General features: G+C 45.9%; 1 protein-coding gene across 10 annotated transcripts; it reads right to left on the bottom strand.

Moving 5' to 3' along the window:
• Positions 1 to 1,308: 1,308 nt before the first annotated feature.
• Positions 1,309 to 23,890, bottom strand: LOC133928751 (phospholipase D zeta 1-like). Of its 10 annotated transcripts, XR_009911520.1 has the most exons (9): positions 23,410 to 23,890; positions 23,228 to 23,324; positions 17,205 to 17,306; positions 12,291 to 13,061; positions 4,295 to 12,196; positions 3,884 to 4,015; positions 2,536 to 2,601; positions 1,888 to 1,949; positions 1,777 to 1,812 (listed from the first exon to the last, which is right to left on the bottom strand). XR_009911520.1 is itself a non-coding variant. In XM_062375217.1 (8 exons), the coding sequence occupies exons 1-8, from the start codon at positions 23,526 to 23,528 to the stop codon at positions 1,719 to 1,721; spliced, it is 798 nt and encodes a 265-aa protein (XP_062231201.1). In that variant the 5' UTR covers positions 23,529 to 23,887; the 3' UTR covers positions 1,309 to 1,718. The 10 variants fall into 10 exon arrangements, 5 of the variants coding, with proteins under 5 accessions (XP_062231201.1, XP_062231202.1, XP_062231203.1 ...); XM_062375217.1 differs by lacking the exons at positions 4,295 to 12,196; positions 12,291 to 13,061 and adding an exon at positions 2,229 to 2,354 and having other exon boundaries at positions 1,309 to 1,812; positions 23,410 to 23,887; XM_062375218.1 differs by lacking the exons at positions 4,295 to 12,196; positions 12,291 to 13,061 and adding an exon at positions 2,229 to 2,294 and having other exon boundaries at positions 1,309 to 1,812; positions 23,410 to 23,886.
• Between the last annotated feature and the right edge of the window lie 624 nt (positions 23,891 to 24,514).

The raw sequence follows: 24,514 nt of genomic DNA on the forward strand, positions 1-24,514 counted from the left end.
GTATGGCCTGTGTTAATAGCTTTTGATTCAATGAGAGTGTGTGAGAAACTGAGAATGTGAGATCTTTTGTTTGGCCTATTGTCCTGTTGCATTATCGTGGTGGTCTATATGTGAGCGCTATCTGAAGTAGTGGAGCTTTTGGACTTTGGTAAAAGAAATATATCAACTTTCCAATCAGAATGGTCTGGCCATGATGCTTGTAGAACACATGGGTCTCTTGAAACAGATTAGCTGGATTGGGTGTATTCTCGTCCATGATATTTAACCTCCTGAACTGAACAAAGCACAAGGATTTCATGTTTATGTCAATCTTTTCTAACACTCAATTACCATATTGCATGTGTAAAATTAATATTCAACCCAAAAAACTGTAAGCAGAAGCGCAGAAGCACATGTTATCACTGTACCACAAATATCTAGAGGACATGCCTTGTGCTTAGTATTAAGCACCAACTGATCTAACTCCTCTTGTTTCAGAAAGCTAAACCTGTGTGATTCATGTTGCTTGATTCATTGCTGCTGCAACCGCATTACCACTTTCTAGCCACTTGTCCTTTTGTGTCGGATCTTGCTTGATTCATGTTGAGAGGTACAGGTTGCTGCATGCTGACAGAATGATCAAATATCCCATGCTATAATAGAAGCGATCACGGTTGATTATTTAGGGTTGGGGACTAGGTGGTATGCGTCACGAAGCAATTTGGAGTTTCTGCCGGTGAGCATCTGTGACAGACCATGTCGCCCGATGCCAACTGCTAAAGTTGCCACTTCCAGAAACTAATTGCAAAAGTTTCTGGCAAAGGTGGCAGACAAACCCAAGTAGGGTGGAACTGTAACGATTAGATGTAACAGCCAATGCAAATAATGCAAGCTTGAAAGATGCAAAGAATTTATTATCAGCTACCGAAAGAGGTAAAGCAGGGCCTTTTTGTTCCATTTCTATCCGAATAACCGGTGCAATTGCTACGAGAATCTCTGGCTCACAAAACTACACGTGTCAGTAATCTACTAATCTTACCAGTCAACTCAGGGAATTCATCGAGACCTGGGCTTCATGGATTCCAATATTTTACATACACAAGCGTCCATTGTACATTTGCACTAAACAAAAAACAGTAACATACATAAGAATTGGCAAGTTTTATGGGACGCACAGAACATTACGGGTTTATGAGACGCATTAGCAATTTAGCAGTACATTCATGGGTTGTCCGGCCAACTAGGGGCCAACAAACAGTTTGTCAAATATCCTCAATAACCACAATATAATGTACACATACACACACCATTTGCATTGAGATCGTAGAATGAACGAACTGTGTACTCCTGTATTATTTGCAATGAGACGTAATGTATTGAGCAGGAGTATTTCTTGCCCAAAAAAGAAAGAGATGCCGAGTGAATGTGCTGCACTTGTATAATATTTTTGAGGAACCTATACTTTTAACCTCTCTATAATGGTTGGCATGATAATATCTTCGTTCTCTTTTATTTCCTATTTGACAAAACCTGTAAAGCATCTAAAAGCTGATCCTTGCAATATGTACAGCCGAGGAATGGGGCTACGGTTAACTTTTCCGCGAGAGAGAAGCTAATGGAAAACTTGTGGAGATGTGTAGGTCCTCTTGGCACATGAAATCCAAAGGAAAAGAAACAAGGTGTCCCCTGACTAACTGCAGTCCGTCCATAGGGTTGGTACCTTTGAGATCGCCGTCTTGCTAAGTTTCTAGTTTCTCTTGGGCAAAGCCTAAATCAATTGTAGTGTGACCAATTTTGTCCCTCAACTGAGCAAAGCTTTGCCAAAATTGGACCCTGCATGGTCGCTACATTTCAGATACCACAACAGTTCATGCCAAATGCAAGCCTTATGGAATGGTGAATTCATACCTCGAATGCATGAGATCATTGGGTACACAAGAGAAGACATCTTGGTATATCATGGTATTCGTCTGCCAAACATGACCAGTTAATTAACTTTCAAGTATAAACAGAGATCAACAACTCCAAAGGCCCCACGGGAAGAAAAAAAACTCCAAAGTCCTTCAAAGTAATATGTACATATAATCCAGTGTGAAAACTAATTGACAAACCAATGGCAACATCTTAATAGGAAATAGGGTTTCAGATTATCTGTTTTACGATGGATTTCCAGGACGAAAGTAGTAGCATCAGTATTTAGTGCTTATTGGTTATCCTATAAAAAATTTCAGGAGGCATCTATTTCTCACCTTAGCAGTGGCCATCCAGATATTTTTGAATGTTGAATCATCTATAGAATCCATGATGTGGCTAATCTGGAAGTGAAAAATAAATTTTATGAAAAAACTAAATAATGCACCAGATAATACTGTCCGCTACAATAAAGATAAGACAACATCGTCAGTCGTAATTGTGATTGGGGAATCAAATCTCATCTGAAAATAGGGTTTCAGATTATCAGTTTTAAGATGGATTTCCAGGACGAAAGTAGTAGCATCAGTATTTAGTGCTTATTGGTTATCCTATAAAAACTTTCAGGAGGCATCTATTACTCACCTTAGCAGTGGCCATCCAGATATTTTTGAATGTTGAATCATCTATAGGATCCATGATGTGGCTAATCTGGAAGTGAAAAAATAAATTTTATGAAAAAACTAAATAATGCACCAGATAATAATGTCTGCTACAATAAAGATAAGACAACATCGTCAGTCGTAATTGTGATTGGGGAATCAAATCTTGTCTGAAAACTGGTATTCTCGGTAGGGTTAAAAATCTGTGTGAACAAGCTGAAAACCGGGATTCTCGGTAGGGTTGAAAGTAGAACTTTTCTACCAAGATTTTAATCCATGATTGTGATATACCAAAATAGTTATCTCATGTTAGAAAATTAGAAATGGCTTTCATAAAGCATTACTCTACAGAAGAGAATGGTATTTGTGCAGAACTTTCTCGTGGGGGGGAGTCACTAAATGGAGCAACAAGACATTTTTTTTCTCATATCCCTACTCTCCCTGAGGACCTTTTTCTTTTGGGAAAAATTCATAAGGAGCTGTGTAGGGTAGCACTAAACCATACTTCTGAGGCTCCAGAAATCTTGGGAAATATTTTATACCGAGGCTCTTTGCTATTACTTTTTAAAAGGTATATATTATTTTGGCATACTGAGCATAAGAACTGAATGCAAATGATTGCTTCTCCATGAAAAAAAAGACATGACTATAACAAGAGTATGTTTGTTTGAAAACAGGAAAACCAAAACACCAATTTAGTGAAAAGGTTGGAACTATCATTAAAAAGGTGATTACTCTAGCATCCATATCTGTGAAAACTACAACTTCATTCACATCAGCAATTACTATTGCCTTCTGGACTATATGTAAACATCAAAATATATTGTCACTCATGGAATCAGGGTAACAATTTGCAGAGGAGTTTGCTTTCGTTATCCATCGGGCAAAGAAGATAACTCAAGATTCAGATCCTGGATAGTTATTTTATGGTACTTTTGGTCCTAAGGGCTTGCAAATTCTTTCTTTTTTACTTGTATGGACCTCCCTTGATGGTTTCCATCTAAAACAGACATGTACATGCATGCAGATCCATTTAAAAAGATATGCCCTTTTAAGCAATGTCAAAACTACATTACCGCCGAAGAAAAACAAGCTTGTAATTAAAACAAGTATATCAAATAATTTGAATCATGCTACTTAGGCATGTTATGTGGGAAGGCAAGACATACAGGGAAGCATAGAAACAAGGATGACAGGTGTATAAATTGCAAACAGGAGAAATGGACATCCTGATTCCATCCCTGATTCCATCACTTCTACATAAAATTGTTGCTTTAAACTAAACATCAGCATATGATTAACAAAGAAGAAAGCAAAACATAACACCCAACCTCTCCTGGATGAAGGCCAAGGTGCTCCGCCCACAGAGAGAGACGTAGGCTTAGAGAGAATTTCCCAGCTTCCCAAGGTCTTCCATCCATTTTGGAATTGACAACTTCTTTATCTTCAATGACCACAGCAATCTAGAAGGTTGAAGGGGGGAAGAAACATTATCATCAATTCTAGCACCAACACAGATTACATAACAAGTTGTTCGCTGCTGACCAAGTAAATTAAACTGTAAAGCAAATAGTTCTCATGAATGAAAAACTTATTCTCAAATTAGGTCTACTTAGAAATTAATAGGAATCTGAAATGAAGCATCTCTTTATGATTATTTTAAATCGTGCATCTACTGTACATTGCAGAATCAGGACTGTTCTAGTGACTACATTTGACGTAGTAAAATAGGAGCAGCATACCTGTTGGGGATCATCTCCCGCCATCCCCGCACCCGAAGACAACTGCGAAGTTAGTTGGAGGTGCTGCGGGACAGCTGTCGCGCTGGTTGCATCTTCTTCTCACCGGATTGGTACATGCGAAGCGTCCAAGCATTTTCTTCTCACCGGATTGGCACATGCGAAGGCTGACCGATCTCGATTGTCGGGCGAAGCCCCGATTCGCGTCCCGCGTCCTTCGGACCATGCGAAGACAAGGCCAGGCCTTCGCCAGGAGACGGCGAAGGCAGCTCGTCAAGAGGTTGGACGAAGAGGGCTTCGATATCCTTCGGTTGGACGACCAGTTTGACAGTGGGCCCAGTTGTCCTGGGCACAGTTGTAATTATGGAATCATGCTCATTTGTACCATATTACCCCTGGATATTCCAGGAATGTAGCAGGTTAGGGGTAATATATGTAAACTGGACCCGTGATCGCCGGGTACGGGCTATAAATAGAGCCACAGTGTAACCGTGAAAGGTAATCGAAAACTGTTCTACTTCCAGTACACGTCACTATAAGGGACCTTCGCCACCTCCACCCCCGAAGGCCCTCCTTGTCTGAGACTCCGATCCCAACAGTTGGCGCCGTCCGCGGGATCGAACCCACGAAAGCATGCCACCCAAGAAGAAAGCGAAGCCACCTGGAGGAGCGGAGGCGCTACTAGAACTCCCAGCCGTGGTCGGACCTTTGGCAGACAGAGCCGTGGTCGGACCTTCGGCCGACAGAACCACTCCGGCGGTACCAGAATCAGGCAATGCCTCGGCCGGGGGGGGGGGGGGGCTTCGGCCGCACAAGAGCAGCATTGCGAAGTTGACACAACGCCACAACAAACTGCCGATGGCCGACATGACGACACACTACGGGTGGACACAGAGCAAATGCCGATCATGGAGCCAATAGATCGCATTCGCTTCGATTTTCCAGAAAAAGAGGGCGAAAGAGGGCGAAGCGAAGAATGGGAGGAACTAGGCGACTTCACCGAGTTGGAACATGATGAAGAAACAAACGAAGAACGAAATGCTAGGCTAGAAGCTGAGGAGTTGGAAAGGCAGATTGCGCACAAAAAGCGCATGTTGGATGGCCTAGCAGCGACCCGAAAAACTACGGAGTACCGCCGGTGGGTAGACGAAGCAAGAAAAACGTTGGAAAGGATCCAGGAGGAAATCGATATACTCCAAGCAGAAGGCATGTCTCGCCGGCCAACACCACCGAGAGATTTGATACGAGCCTCGCAAGAAATTCGGCGAAGATCTTCCGCGGGAGATCCTGAGTCACCCCTAGCAATGGACCTGCAAAATCAGCCATGGCCGCTAGGATTCAAAATGCCCAGAGTGGTTATTTTCGATGGAGAATCAGATCCGAGAGAATTTGTCATGAGCTTCGAGGCAGCCGTAGAGTCAGCTGGCGGAGACGGTGTAACCTTGGCGAAGGCTTTCGTATTGGCGATCAAGGAAATAGCAAAGTCGTGGTACTCCGCTCTACCCCCGAGATCCATATATTCATGGGAACAGCTGCGCACTGCCCTATACAGCAACTTCCAAGGGAACCGGGCGGATAACATCACCGCAACCGACCTCTTCGCGCTGAAGCAACAACCGACAGAAACTTTACAAAGCTATATGCGCCGATTCGTACACATACGTTGTCAGGCGAAGGGACTGAGCGAAGATACCATCATCGATGCCGCAATACAGGGCATCAGAGGGGGCCTTTTGGCAGGGAAGCTCACTAGAAAAAAACCCACAAGCGTCCAAGAGCTACTAAACAAGATGGAAGAATACTCAAGATCTGAACTCGATCATCTACGAAGGAAAAACGAGTTTACGACCTCAAGAGCAAAGCATGCACCACATAAGGAGGCAGTTGGTGGCAATCAGAGTGACAGACCTCAGCGTCCAAGAAAACCCGAAGGTCCTGATTATCCAAGCCAAAAAGAAATCAACCAGATCAACCCCGGCCCGCCCGAAGTAGTCCAAGGCTTGTGCGAAGCCTACAACTCGTCCAATAGAGGAGGCCGGGCGGGCAGGGGAAGAGGCCGTGAAGGTAGAGGAGGACGACCTTCGCATGACCCATCAACCTTTTACTGTGAGCTGCACGGCGAAGGAGCAGGCCACCGGACTAAACATTGCCCACAAGTCGTGGCCATGAAAGAAAGTATAGCGAAGCAGTCAATAGATAACGAAAGGGCAGTTCACCACGCAACAAGCTTCGCAAGAAGCGAAGGGTGGCAAAACCACAATCAGAACATAGTGTTTCCGAACCAATGGCATCAAATTCGAGCACCACAATTTGCACCCGCACCTTCAGCCCAATTTGATCAAACTAGGCAACTGAACATTCGGGGCAATCTACCCCCGCCTCCGCCAAGACCTGCAATCGAGGCACCACCAGAAAGTAGCAAATCAGTTAATACCATAAACAATGGGTACAATGTGGTGCTGGCTATTTCAGGGGGGTCCAGTCAGCAAACAGAATCCAAGAGACAGCAAAAAGAATACGTACGAAGGGTTAACCACGTCGGAGTGGGACCAACATACATCAATTCAAGATGGTCTAACATTCCCATTACATTCTCGCAAGAGGATATGAGGGTATTAGATTATTCGCACACAGATGCCCTAGTCATTACTGCGAACATCTCGGGAAATGAAATACACAGGATATTGGTCGATGGAGAAAGTTCTACGGACATTATCTTCGTTGATGCCTTCGATAAGATGGGGCTGCGAAGAAATGACTTGAAACAAGCTGGGTCGCCGTTGCTGGGCTTCGGCAGAAACACAATCAACGCTCTAGGAAAATTAACAATCCCAGTGTCGCTTGGCGAACAGATGAATTTCCACACAGAGGAAATTACCTTCGACGTGGTGGACATTAGTTACCCATACAATGCGATATTTGGGAGGGGGTTCCTCAATAAATTCGGAGCAATACTGCACCACGCTTATTTGTGCATGAAGATGCCTGGCCCAGAAGGAGTCATAAAGGTGTTGGGAGATCAGCGAGTTGCTAGGCGAATCGAAGTAGGAATAGCCTCAGGAAGAAGAAATGTCCACAACATCGCAGACCCTTCGACGGGTGCCGAAGCAGGCCACAGCAGGAAAACCATAGAGAAATGTGCGAAGGCTGCACCAGAAGGACCTACCAGAATAGTGCTGCTAAATCATGAAGAAGATAAGAAGATTACAATAGGGGCAGAGGCCCCGGCAGAAGATCAGCAGCAACTTGTCATGTTCCTTCGCAGAAATAACGATGTCTTCGCGTGGTCCCCTTGAGACCTGCAAGGAGTGAGTCGAAGCATCATTCAGCACAAGCTAAATGTGGACCCCAAAGCGAAGCCAAAGAAACAGAAGCTTAAAAAGGCTTCGGAGGAAAGAGAAGAAGCAGCAAAGGTCGAAGTAGAAAAACTGCTCGATGCCGGAGTAATACGCGAGGTTATGCACTCGGAATGGCTGGCCAACCCAGTATTAGTAAGGAAAAGTAATGGAAAGTGGAGAATATGCATCGATTTCACAGATTTAAACAAAATTTGCCCCAAGGATGACTTTCCACTGCCTAGAATTGACCAGCTTATAGACTCCGCAGCCGGCTGCGAGATGCTAAGCTTCCTAGATGCTTATGCTGGGTACCATCAAATATGGATGGCAAAGGAAGACGAAGACAAAACGAGTTTCAGAATCTCTTTCGGAACATACTGTTTCGTAAGAATGCCTTTTGGACTCCGGAATGCTGGAGCAACCTTTACAAGATTGGTATAGGCCACATTAAAGCCGCAGCTGGGACAAAATGTATTGACCTATGTTGATGACATAGTAGTAAAAAGTACCAGGAGAGGCCAACACATCGAAGACCTCCGGGAAACCTTCGATAATCTGCGAAGAGCAGGTTTAAAATTAAACCCAGAGAAATGCGTCTTCGGAGTGCAATCCGGAAGACTCCTGGGGTTTCTAGCGTCGAAAAGAGGAATCGAAGCGGATCCTCAGAAGATACAAGCAATTTTGGATATGAAACCGCCACATAACAGAAAGCAAGCCCAACGCTTGACAGGAAGACTAGCAGCATTGAACAGGTTCATTGCGAAGTCCGCCGAGCGAAGTCTACCACTCTTCAAGGTGTTAAGAAGTTCTGACCCTTTCAAATGGGGTGCCGAGCAGCAGGCTTCCTTCGATGAGTTAAAAGTATACTTGACGAAGCTTACAGCATTGACCAGCCCGGATCCAGGCGCAGATTTATTGTTATACATAGCGGCTTCCCCATCAGCAGTCAGCGCTGTTCTCGTGCAGGAAAAACCCGAAGATACCAGGCTGCGCCAAGCACCAGTGTATTATGTATCCAAAGTACTAGCAGACCCAAAGAAGTCATACACAGAGTTGGAAAAAGTAGCGTATGCACTAGTAATGGCATCCCGCAAGCTTCGCCACTATTTTACTTCTCATAAGATTACAGTGCCAACTTCCCTACCCCTTCGCGACATGTTCGAAAACAAAGAAGCCATCGGAAGAATAGCGAAGTGGGCAACGGAGATAGCTCCATTCATGATTGTCTTCGTGGCACGAACATCATTAAAATCGCAAGCGCTGGCAGATTTCGTGGCGGAATGGACACCTTCATCTGAGGCTTTGGATGACGAAGCAGCAGAACCTATCTGGACCGCGTACTGCGACAGAGCCTGGGGAGCTGTAAGAGCAGAAGTCTCGGCAGTAATATTTTCACCTTCGGGGACGAAGCTGCGATACACCGCCAGGTTAGAGTTCCGATCCACAAACAATACAGCGGAATACGAAGCTGTACTCCTGGCACTTCGCAAGGCGAAGGTTTTGGGAGCTCGAAGAATACTTGTCAAAACAGACTCGAAGGTTGTAGCAAGCCAGATTGAAAAAACATTGCAGGCAAAGGAACCAGAGCTGATCAAGGACAGAGCAGCAGTGCGAAGAATGGAAAAATACTTCGTCGGATTCACAGTGAAAAGTGTATCAAGGAATGATAACAACGAAGCAGATGAGCTAGCAAAAGCGGCTTCGCAGAACATGCCCATGCCTCCAGATGTCTTCTATCAGAAACTAACTGAACTGGCCCTCGATGACAGTTCCAACCAAACACGCTTGGTCGCAACAATTGAGAGCAAAGACTGGCGTTTTCCGATAATGGCATATCTGCGGGGCCAAAGGGATATCGAAGATCAGGTCGAAGAAAAGCGCATGGCTTAGAGGGTAAGAAATTATAAAGTTGCCAACAATGCCAATTCTGGGCAAAGAGATCAAACAGACCAACAACGAAGACACAATTTATTCCGCCGATCTGGCCATTGCGGCGATGGGGAATCGATATTGTCGGGCAGCTGCTGCCAGCCCCAGGAAATTTGCGCTATGCGGTGGTGGCGGTAGAGTACTTTTCAAAATGGGTAGAAGCAATGCCACTTGTGAGCATAACGTCAAAAAACATTAAAAAAATTCCTATGGCAGAATATTTTGTGCCGCTTCGGGGTTCCAAGCGAAGTAACCGTGGACAATGGTACTCAGTTCGATAGCGCGGGATTTAGAGATTTATGTAATGGCTTAGGCATAAAATTAATGTTTGCATCAGTTTACCACCCACAATCTAATGGCACAGTTGAGAGAGCAAATGGCATCATCTTCGCAGGGGTTGCGAAGCGTCTTCAAGGATTGCCAAAAGGAAAGTGGGTCGAAGAATTGCCCAAAGTACTATGGTCATTAAGAACAACGGTTGCAAGACCAACAGGATACGCCATTTCACCTACTGTTTGGCGAAGAGGCCATAACTCCAGAGGAATGCAAAACGAAATCATTCAGGGTCGGGAATGAACTAGAACAATGCGAGGAATTTTCATCGAAAGATGCCCTTGAAGAAGTAAGATTGCAAGCCGCAAAAAACCTGGCCACTTACCAAAAAGAGACAAGAAAATGGAGAGATAGGAATGTATCCGAAAAGACCTTCGCACCCGGAGACTTGGTGTTGCGAAGATTTGGTACAGCAGCATTGTTTGGCAAACTTCAGAGTAAATGGGATGGCCCCTTCATAGTTAAAAGATCTTTGAGACCTGGTTCTTGTCATCTAGCCAATATTTAAGGTGAAGAGCTTCCACACACCTGGAATGCAGACAACCTTCGCAAGTTCTACGCCTGAAGATCGGCAATTAGAGTCCGAGACTCCAATGTAATTTTTAATTTTCATAGTAGTTCTTGTAATCGCATTGTAAGGGTACTGCACTCTTTTTCTCACAGGGGGACCCCTTCGCTAGGGGGTGAGGTTTTTAACGAGGCAGGAACCCATGTGAACAATGATAGTGCCCCCCAAAAAATATTGCTTGTCTTGAGTAGTAGTACTTTTCGTCGAAGTGCGCCAGACTAAGAGATTGGCGCACCAATCGACGACTAGAACGCGGTGCGAAGTGTAGGCAAGCAAGCGTACACTTGCGACCTTCGCGGAATTATAAAAACCGCCAGGGGGCTAAGAGTGCCTGCCCCCGCACCGAAGGGAAAAACAAACCTTCGCAAAAACGAAATATCGCCGAGCCAAAGAAAAGGCAACGAACTTCGCCGAAAGTCGGGGGCTAAGAGTGCCTACCCCCGCACCGAAGGGAAAAACAAACCTTCGCAAAAACGAAGTATCGCCGAGCCAAAGAAAAAGCAACGAACTTCGCCGAAAGTCGGGGGCTAAGAGTGCCTGCCCCCGCACTGAAGGGTAAAACAAACCTTCGGGACAAAAAAAACGAAGTGTCCCTAAGCCAACTAAAAGGCAACGCACTTCGTCAAGGGCAGGGGGCTAGGAGTGCCTGCCCAAATATCAACCGTCCAGCGAGTTGAAACCAAAAACCTTCAAAGCTAGACGTCAGAGGCCAAGATTGCTTGCCCCCCACCAGGCCGAAGTTACCTGCGAGTAAAAGTCCGAGGGGGGGGGGGGGACGGCGCTTCGCAAAAATAACAATGATAATAAGAAAAATATCAGCCTAGTAGAATCGCAGGAAACTGCGATGAAAATCGGGGGATGGCCTTCGTCAAGAAAGTCTAACCCAGAGAATCCAACATAGGTTCAGAGCGCATCGCACCAAAAAAAAAACACTTCGCACGTCATGCCGGTAAAGGTGTACCAAAAGAACAAATCACAACACAAACCCAATTTATTCCGCATCAAAATCAACTTCTGGATCAACAAAATCCTTATACAAACGACTGAAAGAAAATTGATAATCGATGCCTTCGCTGGCATGGAAACGCGACGATGGGGCCGAATGGACCCCAACTTGATTACAATATGACGGCGACATAGGAGTTTCGCCATCACTACCACTTCGCCTAGCTACTTACGAAGAGGGACCACGCCGATAGCACAATTGGAGTCTGTGTGAAAACGGCTCCTCGTCTTGAGGTTCAATCTTCGGCTCAACAAGCACCGATGTGCCGTCAACGTCCCCTCTCGCCGCACGGCGCAGATTTCGTTCAGCTCGTCGACTAACTAGCGTCGAAGGACTAACAGATTTCCAAAACGCTTTCGTTCTAGCATTCATATCGTCATACGATCTACACTTCGCATGCCAGTACCGCTCCAAGTCGATATTAGCATGACGTCGGTGAAATGATTCCTAGCAGGACTAGGATACATAAAAATTATCCCTCATCATAGTCAAAGGCATAGCTTCTTCGGCTACCTGCGCAGTGTCTGACGCAAGGACCTGCGCAGGGAGCACAAAAAGGTCAATAACAGTTCGATATGAATATATAATGTATTACACAGCCAGTGTGTCACATCGCTAATTACAAAAACAAAAGCATAAACACGACCCTTCACGCCAATTCATCCCACCTTCCCAGTATCTTCGGTTGTCATAGTAGTTGGTTTCGACGAGGTGTCATCCCTCGCCTTGGCCTGAAAAAAATTCAATAACAATAAATACATTATTGCCACATATAACCACTTTCATAACCTTCGACAAGAGAAAACAAAAGTTTGGTAGCTATACCCTCTGCCGGTTCAATTCGGCCTCTCGAAGAGCGAGCTCGCGGCCATGCTTGCACCTGTAATTGGTGGTGAATGATCGAGCAGTGCTCTTCGATGCTTTTGTAATAGCCGAAGTTGACAAATCCGAAGGATACTGGAAGGAAGGTTGTTGGAGAGCAGTGTGATGGTCGCAACCCGTCATCTCCATAGATTGCACGAGACTCCGGGCGGCAACCATGGCGCAGAAGTTGCCGTAAAGTTGTGCAGCCAGAAGGAGGCTACTACTGGTCTCATTGATCCAACCGATAAGCCCACTCAGTCCGACGAGTTCAAGTGATGGAGGGGTCGCCGAGGCGCCTATACCTTCGAAGGTACGGCTGATTGCTTCGCAAGCGGCAACCGCCTTCAGCTTAAGCTCCCCAATGACATTAAGGGCATCGTCATTGTAAGCATTCGCTTCGCTTAGTTCAATCTGCAGCCGCTCAGCTTTCTCTCTCTCCGACGCGCAAAGTGATTGCAACTCGCAAACTTGCGCTTCGAAGGATTGCAGATTCTGTCGAAGGCAACTCACTTCGCTGTCAGCGATCCCCTTCACCGAGCGAAGGGCATCGAGCTCCATTTCAAGCCGCTCCAATCGTAACTCTGCATCCTTCGCACGCCGCGACATCTCGCGCTTCTGGCCCTCAGCTTTTTCCGCCCGTTTTTGTAGCAAGTCAATCTGGGCCTGAGCGCTTCGGGCACGGACTATGGACTTTTCTGCTTGCTTACGTTGAGCTCGGGAGAGAAGCAAAACCTGAAATGTCAAATACAAGTTAGTAAAATACAAAGTTTTCTTTCTGTCAATGTAAGAAAATATTCGATATACCTTCGCTATAGCCACGTCGGATGCATCAATCAATTCGCTTGAAGACTTATGAGCAAACGGGATTTTGACCTCAGGAAGAACGAAGGTTCCAAAAATCTTCCTCGCATCGCTGACCTCCCCGACACTCGGCTCAAAGGTGGCGGGCCGCAAAGCCTCGGGCGCAAGGGCCTTCGTGTCGAGCAGCCCGCCGAGCCCCATCAAGCCCTTCCCTCTGCGGCGGGGCGCACTTGGCGTGGAATCTTCGCTCTCGGAAGATGAGCTCGAAGGTGAGGAGGGCAACGAGTGCGCCGCCACCTCTACGTCGTCGCCACCTTCGTCAACAGGCTCCTCTGGAACACTGGGCTCGGATGCTGCGCCCGTCTCCGTCAACTCTTCGTCGTCGCTCAGAATCAACGTTGGAAGATCGACGCGCGAGCAAAACAGGGATTTCGGCGCCTGGGCCTCCTGCGCTCCTTCGGAACTCTCCCGACGGGTCAGGTCGCGCGAAGCAGCAGAGTCCTCCGGAGACGTTTCTGCGTGAGACTCGGGCGCGGCTTCGCGTGGTTTTTTACGGAGGGCAACAGCTTTTTTGGTACGGCCCGTTTTTGGCGATTGCTCTCAGAGCTTCCTTTTTGTCGGAGGGCCAGCGGCGGGTTCTTCGCCCGCTTCCGCTGCTGGGGAGCCTCCCGCATTGCTTTGCAGAACAGCGGAAATCTTCGGGCGTTCATCATACGACAGACCACGATAGTCCAAGATTCTGTTCAACCTACGGTTAAGTCCCTGGTCGGCGCACAGTTGCGCTTCGTCGGGAGTAACCTTGCCAACTAGCATCACAGCCTTCGCCTCCACTTCGGCTACTGACAAATCTAAAAAAATATATATATTAATTAACAACTGTTAGACGAGAAGATTTAAATTAAGTAAGAATGCACGGTCAAGAGGGTACCTGCGAAGCCTTCCACAGTAGGATGAAAACGGCAAAGCCCCTCGGGCCCTTTCTCCCCGAAGGCCGGAATAGCCCAGCCATGGCTAAGGGACCAGACCCCGGCCGCCAAAAACTCCTCCGCCAAATCACGAGTTGAGAGATGCTTCGCACACCGGGCGAAGGCTTCAAGCGTAGTTTGCTGCGATGGTTTCAACCGCACATCTGGTGCACGGTTTCCCTTGACCCCTTCGCATTTCGATACAAGGTAATCTTCGGTTTCCACCTTGTGGTAAAACCACCATTGAGTCCAGTCGCTAGGCCACTTATTCTTGTATACAACCACGGGAGTAGACAGGCCGGCGCGGTAGGCGAAGTTTAGACAACCGTAGTGTGCTTCGCTCTGGACTCCGCGGACAAAGACTGGCTTTGGTTGATGATGCAGACGGTGCGCGGCGGAGAAGGCCCTTGCGGAAGCCTTAACCCCCTCCGATCGAGCGGCCCAGGCAAAAAGACTCATTCTGACTATGGCGTTAGGCGTCAACTGATGCAAATATACCTCGAAGAGCTTTAACACCTTGATTACCATCCCGTCACAGGGAAGCCGAAGGCCAGCCCTAAAATAATGCACAAACACGATAGCTTCATCATCAGCGGGCTCCGGTGTCTCCTGTTTCCCAGGAAGCCGGACCTTCGATACATCACTAATCAGCCCTTCCCTGACAAGGCCAGCTAAAACTTCGCCATCTACCTTGGACTGTCCAATCCAGTAAGTCTTCGGACGGGACAACCTGTGTTTCGGAGCCATCTAGTTCAAGGAAATCCTCTTGCAGCGCGAAGGCAATCGGGGGCTTCGTCTAGGGCGTCCAAAGAACTATAACTTACTTCGTACGAGAGCGACAACTTTAAACGAGGGCACGGTAAAAAAAAATTTGACAGCATCTGGTATTTATAGGGGGAATCGGACGCGGTTAACACTACCAGCATCGAAAATTGAACCGACACCGGAAACCGTGCTCGGATAACTACCATGAACATTAAATGTAGGTAGTTATAGATATCGTTGCGGCAGCGCTAAACGAAAAATAAAATAAAATAAATTTTTTTAACAGCGTGCATTGGATCCAACTAACTTCGACAGGCCGAAGGGGGACGGCGCTTAGATATCTCGAAGACTACAGGCTCGGCCTATCGAAGATAAACCTTGCCAGTAGGGGGCTACTATTGGGGATCATCTCCCGCCATCCCCGCACCCGAAGACAACTGCGAAGTTAGTTGGAGGTGCTGCGGGACAGCTGTCGCGCTGGTTGCATCTTCTTCTCACCGGATTGGTACATGCGAAGCGTCCAAGCATTTTCTTCTCACCGGATTGGCGCATGCGAAGGCTGACCGATCTCGATTGTTGGGCGAAGCCCCGATTTGCGTCCCGCGTCCTTCGGACCATGCGAAGACAAGACCAGACCTTCGCCAGGAGGCGGCGAAGGCAGCTCGTCAAGAGGTCGGACGAAGAGGGCTTCGATATCCTTCGGTTGGACAACCAGTTTGACAGTGGGCCCAGTTGTCCTGGGCACGGTTGTAATTGTGGGATCATGCTCATTTGTACCATATTACCCTCGAATATTCCGGGAATGTAGTAGGTTAGGGGGTAATATATGTAAACCGGGTCCGTGATCGCCGGGTACGGGCTATAAATAGAGCCACAGTGTAACCGTGAAAGGTAATCGAAAACTGTTCTACTTCCAGTACACGTCACTATAAGGGACCTTCGCCACCTCCACCCCCGAAGGCCCTCCTTGTCTGGGACTCCGATCCCAACAATACCCAAAACACAATGGGCCATAGAACAGGAACACAAGCCCAAGGCAATGGCGTTTCAGCTCACACCGTAGCCAATCTTCATCGGGAGAAAGATCACGGTGATCTTGAGCAATTTCAATTCGGCGAAGCACTTCTTTAGCAAGCTAAATTTGTTGCTTTACATGACCAACTCGTCGATGCCCAAAGGAATGTAAAGCACGGGATAACCTCTTAAATTTGATGGAGAGCCGCTCAAGAGGGCAGGCAGCGCTCACTGGCATATCCCAAGAATTAGCCACCACTTCCATGAAGCCGGGGAGTTTAGTCCAAAAACTTTCAAAGACTAATCTTCATTTGCCCTTAACTCCATCCTTGAGGCCTAAGATGAGAGGGCAATGATCTGACATTTCGGAAGCATTGCTTTGGAGAAGACAGTCCGGATAAAGAAGCTCCCAATCGACAGTACAAAGAACCCGATCAAGCTTCACAAGAGTAGAAACCTCACGTTCATTTGACCACATATACCGTCGACCAATAAGGGGAACCTCTTTGAGTTCAAGATGATTGACCAACCTGCGAAAACGGCCCATCATGGCTCTGTTGATGTTAGAGTTGTTTTTATCTTCGGAATGGTAGATCAAGTTCAAATCACCCGCAAACACCCAAGGGCCCGGGCAAACAACCCGCACATCCCTTAGTTCCTGCATGAAAACCAACCTTTCAGCATCATGTTGAGGGCCGTAGACTCCCGTGAACCACCACGCTGGCTCATCGGCCGGCTTGAGCTTAACTGAGACCGAGTGACCGTCCACCCGATGGGCCTCAGCCCCATACAAACATCCTTTCCAAACCACCAGAATACAACCTCTTGTGTTGATCGCCGGAAAGAAGACAAAATTATCAAAAGCAACCCCCAAGATAGAAAAAACATCACGGTCCGAGATAAACGCCAACTTTGTTTCTTGGATGCAAACAAAATCCGGACTACACACCTCACGAACCACATCACACCTCGCCTTGGCGTTTAAGCCACGGGCTTTCCAAACCAACACATTAGAGCAATTCATTGGGCAAAACCCGGTGGATAAACAACCGAAGGAACCCTGTCAAGCAGCAAAGTGCTCCACTATCCTCGCCTGTGCATCAGGTGGGGCAGACCACCCAAAAAGAGCAGCCAGAGCCGAGATATGAGCACGGACCTTAGCAACTATAAAAAGGTGCCAAGGGATAAGTAGAAGCTACTAAGAGACAAATGATGCTAGATAACTATCCTTAGTACCCAATTGAAGGGGAACAGATGTACATGCTGTAAGGCACCTAAATCTTGAAAACAAGCTTGAAGGTAAAACTGTTTTGACAGTCATATAACAAACCTGCTCCTGCTTTTCATGGAATTCTTCAAGGAATTCACGCCTCTTCAATGCAAAATGTAGATAGAGAACCTGTGAAGCTTTCTTATATAGACGCCATCTAAACTGATAGAAGTAGGAAACATTATTCAGAGTGGATACAGCATATTTGTGTTTACAGAAAAAATAAACAAAACCTGGAAAAGAATGAACATGCATCACTAGCAAATAAATCAGTATCAGGAGTACAAAAAATATGCATGACATGTAACAAAGGTATGGGTGTTGTGTACAGAATTACTGTTCACACATACTATTCTCGCGTGGAGAGTAACCGCGCAGCAAGAAGAGTCCAGAGTCAATTTAGAAGAGGAAGTCTAGTCGGTTTAGAGATAAGAGTCCACTTTGGTTTAAATCAATTCGGTTTAGGAGATAAGAAAGGATTAGTTAGTTTAAATCAGGATAAGATTTAGAGATAGAGTTTAGAGATAGAAGTGGGTTTGAATTGGGACTTGTAGGCCGGCTAGGATACTCGCTAGCTGGCTATATATATGTGGCATTGCGCCTAGATCAAATCAAGCAATTAGAAGCATCTATTCCCTGTCTCTTTTTATCTCCCTTTTCTACCTCATGTCAGCCCCTCTGCCTATGCAGCATCGATACGGATACGGGTATCGGTATCGGATAGATACGGATATAGGGGATAGATACGGATACGGGGATATGCCATTCTTCCAGAAAACCCAATACGCGGATACGTTTTACTATTTTTTTTTTAAAGTAATAAGTTACTCACGCTCTACTTAAGTTCTATTGCACAACTTATTCTTATGTTCTCATCAATTTTGTAGCTTCCTCAGAATACAGAAGCAACTGGGAACATTACCCGTATGAAAAAATAAACTGAGAAGCAATACAAAGAACACATTTTTTGTGAATCTACAAAGAACGTATTCCCAGTGCATGGAAGAGTTATGTCCAGTCTGCCCACTGACAAGACTCCAGCTACAAAAGAAACAATTCCTTAGCTTTGGTTCCAGATTGAAGCTTATTTCCTAAACTGCCAGACATCAGCATCTCCCAGCAAATGAACACTTTTGTCTTCTGCTAAGAAGTGCAGCCACAACCCACAAGCAGTTTGGAAACAGATGCACATCAAACACTAAAACTATATTAGACCATCAGTAGATTCCTGTATCATCAACCAAACAATGTCTGCCATAACCATGCACCAAGAGAAGTCAAATTGGCCACACACCCACACCTACACAGTAAGGTCACCGTTTGTTCTTACTTCAGCCTGCATGATTGAGTTGCTGATAAAACAACTGACGCAAACTATTTCTCAACCGTGCACACGCATGGCAGGTAAACCAGAACAGATCAAGCAGCATAACGTCAAAACCAGTAGACAAACAAACCAAGAAATCGGAAGAGAGGAAAGGGGACAAAAGGAGGAAAAGGGGGAGGAGGAAGAGGAACTCACCGCCACCCGCCGGCAGGTGGTGGAGGGCATCCCTGGCTCGCCGCCGGCAAGTGGAGGAGGCTTGGCGACCGGTGAGAGGGAGGCCAGATGTCATGCACGGTTTTTCAAAAGAATAACCAAGTGCATTCCACATGTATGCCAAAATCAGTTTTATTATACATGTTGTGACATAATAAATGATATACAGTTCTATATCGAACAAAATAACTTTATTAAAATAGATATCAAAGTTTTTAAACAGCAGCGGAAGAACAAAAGGGAACTCCAACGAAAGCTTCAGAGCACACCACAGGCAATCGACTAGGGGCAACGTGACATGAAACACTCCATCTCTAATCAACGATCTTCAGCTTCCTTGATCTCCTTCTAGTATTCTCCAACTGAGCAGTATTTATTATTACAAAAAACAAGTGTGAGTACATAATATATTTCGCAAGTTTAGAAAAGCATGACATGAGGGCTTAAGTCAAGAAAAGGTTAGACACTAGTTTACTACACTAAGCAATCTTAACCTATAACTCTCAGAATTAGGCATCATATTTACTAAGTGTGAAGACATAATTTAAATAAGAGGACCAGCTCATCGGATTCCATCCCACTACCAAACTCACCAGATATTCCATATCCGGCTACCATAACTCACCAGGTAATCCCATTACCTGGCTACCCGACCATCCATACCAGAACCCTGATCCTGATCCCAACTAATCAAGAAGAAGTCCAAGCCACTCTTGACCGTGAGCACGGCTAATCGATCAGTTTTATACTCTGCAGAGTTTGCACAGCTTTCCCCACGAGTCGTGATTCTTATGTTGCTTCACACTTCCGGGGTGTGGAGTCGGGATCTCACTACAAGGCCTTTACAAAGCTCCCGCCGATCCGTAAACACCCACTGAGGTTTCACCACTAATAGAAGATTCTATTGCAGCAGAAACCCCATCTTGTGCCACTCAACCGTCCATTGGTACCCATAGAACCGAAGGGGTGGTTAATTAGTTGGTCAGGTCGTACCCATATAAGTCTCGTAGTTGTGCGGTTTAGCCAGTTTACATGCTTCAAGAACCGGTCCTTAGGATCCCACACAAAAACAACCACAAACCAACTGTGCATTAACCGCACACGTGCACTCCCACACAATCATCATACAAATATTATGTTGGGATCCCTATATCATGTTGCTACAAAATTATCATACCCGATTCTTGTTGCAAATTATTAGTCAAGATTAACATTTACCCAACTAAAACAGTAGTAGCATATCTACCATTCATTAACCATGACTCATCAATGGCGACAAGGAATAATCATACAAAAGCTAGTAAACCCTCACATGAGATTCCAGTTTAGACAAGCATGCAATGAAGAAATAAATAGCTACACATGAATCCTAAAATGAGAGAAAGATGTTCAGGAACACTTGCCTTCAGCTGAGGGTTGCTTGAAGTCTTCGAAAACTTTATCTTGCAGACTTCCGAACTGCTCTTCGCCTAATTGAACAATTACCAGAAAAACACACAAAGAAAACTACTAATAACAGTACATCAAAAAGTAAGAAAACTTTGTAAAAAAACCCTATAAAAAGATTCTACACGTCGTTACGAGAATTTGAGCGCAAAGATCGCCAAAATCGGAGCTACGAGCAAAAAGTTATGATGGTTTGAAGTTCCAAGGGCTAAACTGTAAAATTAGCTATTTTCCAAGAATTTCTAGATTTCTTTTATTCTAAAAATCCTTTTTATTGCGCATGCTAATGTAATTAATCGGTAATGAAATATTTTTATTAGGGAAAACCCCTGGACCGAGTCCACAGGGCTGTGAACCGGAAGAGGGTCCTCGGTCCATAGGTCCACGGGTGGCCGGAATCGAGCGCCGGCGGCCGAGCTTCACCGACGAGCGGCAGAAAAGAGAGAGAGGGAGACGGAGAGCTCACCCCGAGAAGATTTGGAACCAGGGCAGTGACGTGGAGGCCAGGCGACGAGGACGGGCGGTGGAGAGGGCTGGAGCGCATCGGAGAGGGGGTTCCGGCACCGGATTGATGACGAGGAGGCTCGGGAACTCCTCCGGGGATACCTACGAAGCCAGGAGGATGATTAGCGAGGCCAAAGACGGCGCGAAAGCAGGGATTGACGGCGGTGGACTCACCAGAGAAGAGGAAGAAGACAGCGGCAACAGCAAACCGAGAGAGGAGAGGGGACGGGAAAGGGCGGCGAATTTTATGGTGTAGATTTTATAGAGGGGGAATGAGAGAGAGAGGCGCATTGCCTGGCCGGACTTCATCGTCGGAGTTAATGGCATTAACTCCGCGCGAGCGGAGAAATGGCAACGGACGGCCATTGGGTGAATTAAGGAAGGGGAAGAGGAAGGGAAGGGGTCGGGGTCGGGGTCGCGATGGTTTGATGCTCTAGCAGGGAGGCGAAGGGAGCGGGCGGCGACCGGTAACGGCAGCGGCTCGGAAGCGGGGAAGCGAGCGGATGGAGGAGGAAGACGAGATGGAGCTCGGCAGCTCGGCGGCTTGAGTTGGGCCCACAGAGCAGAGAGGGTGCAGCAGTAGCCGGCTTGGAGAGACCGGCTCGGCCCAAACTGAGAGAAAGAGAGGGAGGGCGGATGGGCCTCAGCCCAGGAGAGAGAGGGAGTGGGGAGAGGGGTTTTGGGCTGGATTCTGAGGGAGTTTTGGCCTGGGAGGGATTTGAGAATTAGGAAAAAGCTTTTCCATTTACTTTTGAACCATTTTCAAAAGAGATTTTAAACGAGCATCTTCTAGCGAATTTTTGCAAACATTATTCACTCATAAAACAAATTCTTTTTAAACTCTAGACAAATTTTTGGAAAAGCTTTCAAATTTTAGGAAAAAAATGTTATTTTATTGTTTTAAAATGCTCACAACCCAAAATCGAAATTTTAGGGTGTGACACCAGAGGCGTGTGGGCAAGGGTGGAGGCTGGGTGCCTGGGAGATGCAGCTACGACGGGAGTGAAAGGGAGGGCGGCGGCTGAGAGTTGTAGACTCGTGGTTATGCGGCTGCGAGTGGGAGATTGGGCCGGACTGCTGGGCCAAGCTGTATCCTACAGGTATCTCAGAAGTATCCCAGAGGTATCCGGATTTTCTTGATTTTTTTTTTTTTTTTTTTTGCAGATACTTCGTGGATATGTATCCGAGCTGTATCCAAGGCATATCCGTATCGGATACAGTATCTAATACGGATACACCCTCATCTAGAGGTATCGGTGTTTCATAGCCCTCTGCTCCTCCCTGTTCCTCTCTGTTATTCTCCCTCTGCTGTGCTGTTTCCTCTCAGCCCTCCCTGGTGATCACGGCTCCTATCTGCAGGAACTTTAAGACCAAGCCTCGTGTTCATCACAGCTACAACCTACGAAGGTGAAGCCTTACCAATAGGACTCATGAGTTTCTAGAGTCCATTCTTTTTTATTTCCTGTTTTCTGTTCGTGGGTGCACAGACGATTTGTTCCATGTGTTGTGTATATTCTGTTAACTCATAACTGACTGTCAGCACATGATCCTGAAAAATTTGTACCACATATTAAGCTGAGGAGCAAAAGGCACCAGAGACGGTTTTGACAATCTGTTCAAACTAAAGCATGCATGAAATTCCTAAAAACTGATTGGTCAATACGAAATGGTCAATTTACAATGCAAGAGAATAAAAATGGTAATCATACATTGAAGATCCATTTCAACAGAGATAAAATTTGCATGTCAGCTCAGCTCAGTATGTCCTTACTTCTAAAGTTGTGATCTATTATAAAATAGTGTCTTTCTCTGCCCAAAATGGATTTATTATACTAATCAAATAACCGTTCATGCACCAAATAATTGTCTAAAGCCAATTGACCTGAATGTTCATATCCACCCATGAGCTTAAGAGCCAAAGCCAGTTGCTGACATGAAACATCAGAACTTAGGATACCTGTCCAAGAGAAAAGTTTACCAATACAAACTTGGCCAAGTTTGCATCAAATATTATTTCTAATCGCAAAGGACCACACCTCATCACCACCTAATTTAAGAAATAAATGTATTGCTAAATGTTTCTAACCAAACGTTAAGTAAGTAATTTCCATGATATTTTAAGAAAGCAAATCGGCAAACACGTTGTAGTCTGCAGGGAAGAAGTGACAAATAACACCCAGACAGCACAAAATTCTCCAGCCACCAAGTTGACATATCACTGCATGCCCAGTTGATGGAATAAACTTGAACCCACCACAGCTAATCTCTCCAGAAAAGTAAATCTGACATGAGAACTGTTCACAATCAGGAAGTCGGGAACTAAAATAAAACAGGTCAGCGCATTTGAGTGTAACCACCCAACTGAACTTTCATACTCTAAGGCCTCGTCTTCCCAACATCAAACGACGAAAAACAAACCTCCTGACACGGTTACACACATGCCATTCTGTTGAGAACGCCAGAACCATATAGTCACATAAAAAGTTTGCAGAAAACTGATCCCTAATTCCGATGCTTGAATCCCATTACATATGCTGATCACTAATTCAACTATAGATGCTACATCCAGAATAGAAACTGAGTCAGTAACTACCATTGTCGCTACCCAATTCACGTATAACTTGATCGTGGATTCCACCCAAGGGCGCGATTTCAGAGTAATCAGCATCACACCGAAGTCACATGATTTCCTGACCATCAATCAATCCACCAAGACCTCAAAACATTTGGGACCGTAAAGCGAAGGGGAGGGGGGAGGGGGGAGGATCCGCGGACCTGCTTGTAGTGGACCTCGATGGTGTAGGAGAGCAGCATGGGCGTGATGTCCCCCACTTCGGGGCGCGAGACGGAAACGATGGAGGCGCGCGGGAGCTCGTCGAAGACCCGCGCCGCATCGGGCACCCGGAGCGACGCCGACGCCGCCCGGACCTACGGCCGCCGCTCCGGGGCCGAGGCTGGAGCCCCCTCGCCGTCGCCCTCGGTGGGCTCGAACCCCGGGTCTGGCGGTGGCATCCCCGCGTACCGGTAGCCGTAGCGTTCCACCGGCAGGCGCTCCAGGTTCATGGAAGATTCGAGGGAGGAAGGAAAGCTCGGACGGGCTCGATCTGATTGGCCGGCGGAGTTCCGCGGGTTTTTTTTTTTTTTTCTATTGAATGAACGGTTGATGGATCGGTTTGGTGGTTCCTCCTCCAGCTTCCATAAACAAGAGGAAGAAGGGAAACTCGAGAAAGTTTCATAACTTGATAGTTTAGGCTTTGCAAATTGTAGGGCTCGGGCTTTGCACACATACTGGATATAGCATATCAATTGAAGGTTGAATAATTGCAACTCACTCCTAGCGAATTCAAAGTTACAACCAATTAATCTTTTCTGTATATTTTCAGAATTTAGCTAGTACCATTATAGAGTAATTCTTAAATTAATCTTGATTTGACACTTAGGGAATAACCAAATGCCAAACATCACCAATATTCTTATACTTCTGTGATAACAGAGGATGTTTCCATTTTATTCTAGCTAGGTAAATATGCATTCTCTAGGTGCTTTTATGGTGTCATGGTCTTATAATTCCACATTCTTTCATTCAGGTCTATATCCACTTATGGGATCAATGATGTTATTAAAAAAATACTTATTCAAGAATTGACTAGTAAGTCATTCAGATCATTGACATATTTCTTTGGGGATATACTTCTTGAGGTGAAGATTTCTCTTCTAATATTACCTCTTCTATGGGATGTTCTTCTTGAGACTTCAATATTCCTTTAAGAATATATTCTATCTTAGACTTTTTAATACTTAGTATGATATTTAATTTCTATATGTTGTGATTTTGTTTTCTTCGAGAGCTAGTAAGTTTGTTCAATAATTTATTTATATG

This window comes from Phragmites australis, chromosome 9, assembly GCF_958298935.1.
Source record: "Phragmites australis chromosome 9, lpPhrAust1.1, whole genome shotgun sequence".
Taxonomy (NCBI): Eukaryota; Viridiplantae; Streptophyta; class Magnoliopsida; order Poales; family Poaceae; genus Phragmites; species Phragmites australis.

Excerpts from the sequence above, each read along its gene's own strand:
- LOC133928751 (XM_062375216.1), bottom strand. The coding sequence starts at position 23,528 with ATGCGGCGCGGGTCTTCGACGAGCTCCCGCGCGCCTCCATCGTTTCCG. Across the intron at positions 17,307-23,227 it reads TGAATTGGGTAGCGACAATG|TTTAGATGGCGTCTATATAA; the intron begins GTAGTTACTGAC and ends TACTTCTATCAG. Across the intron at positions 13,062-17,204 it reads TCCATGAAAAGCAGGAGCAG|GTTTTGCTTCTCTCCCGAGC; the intron begins GTTTGTTATATG and ends TTGACATTTCAG.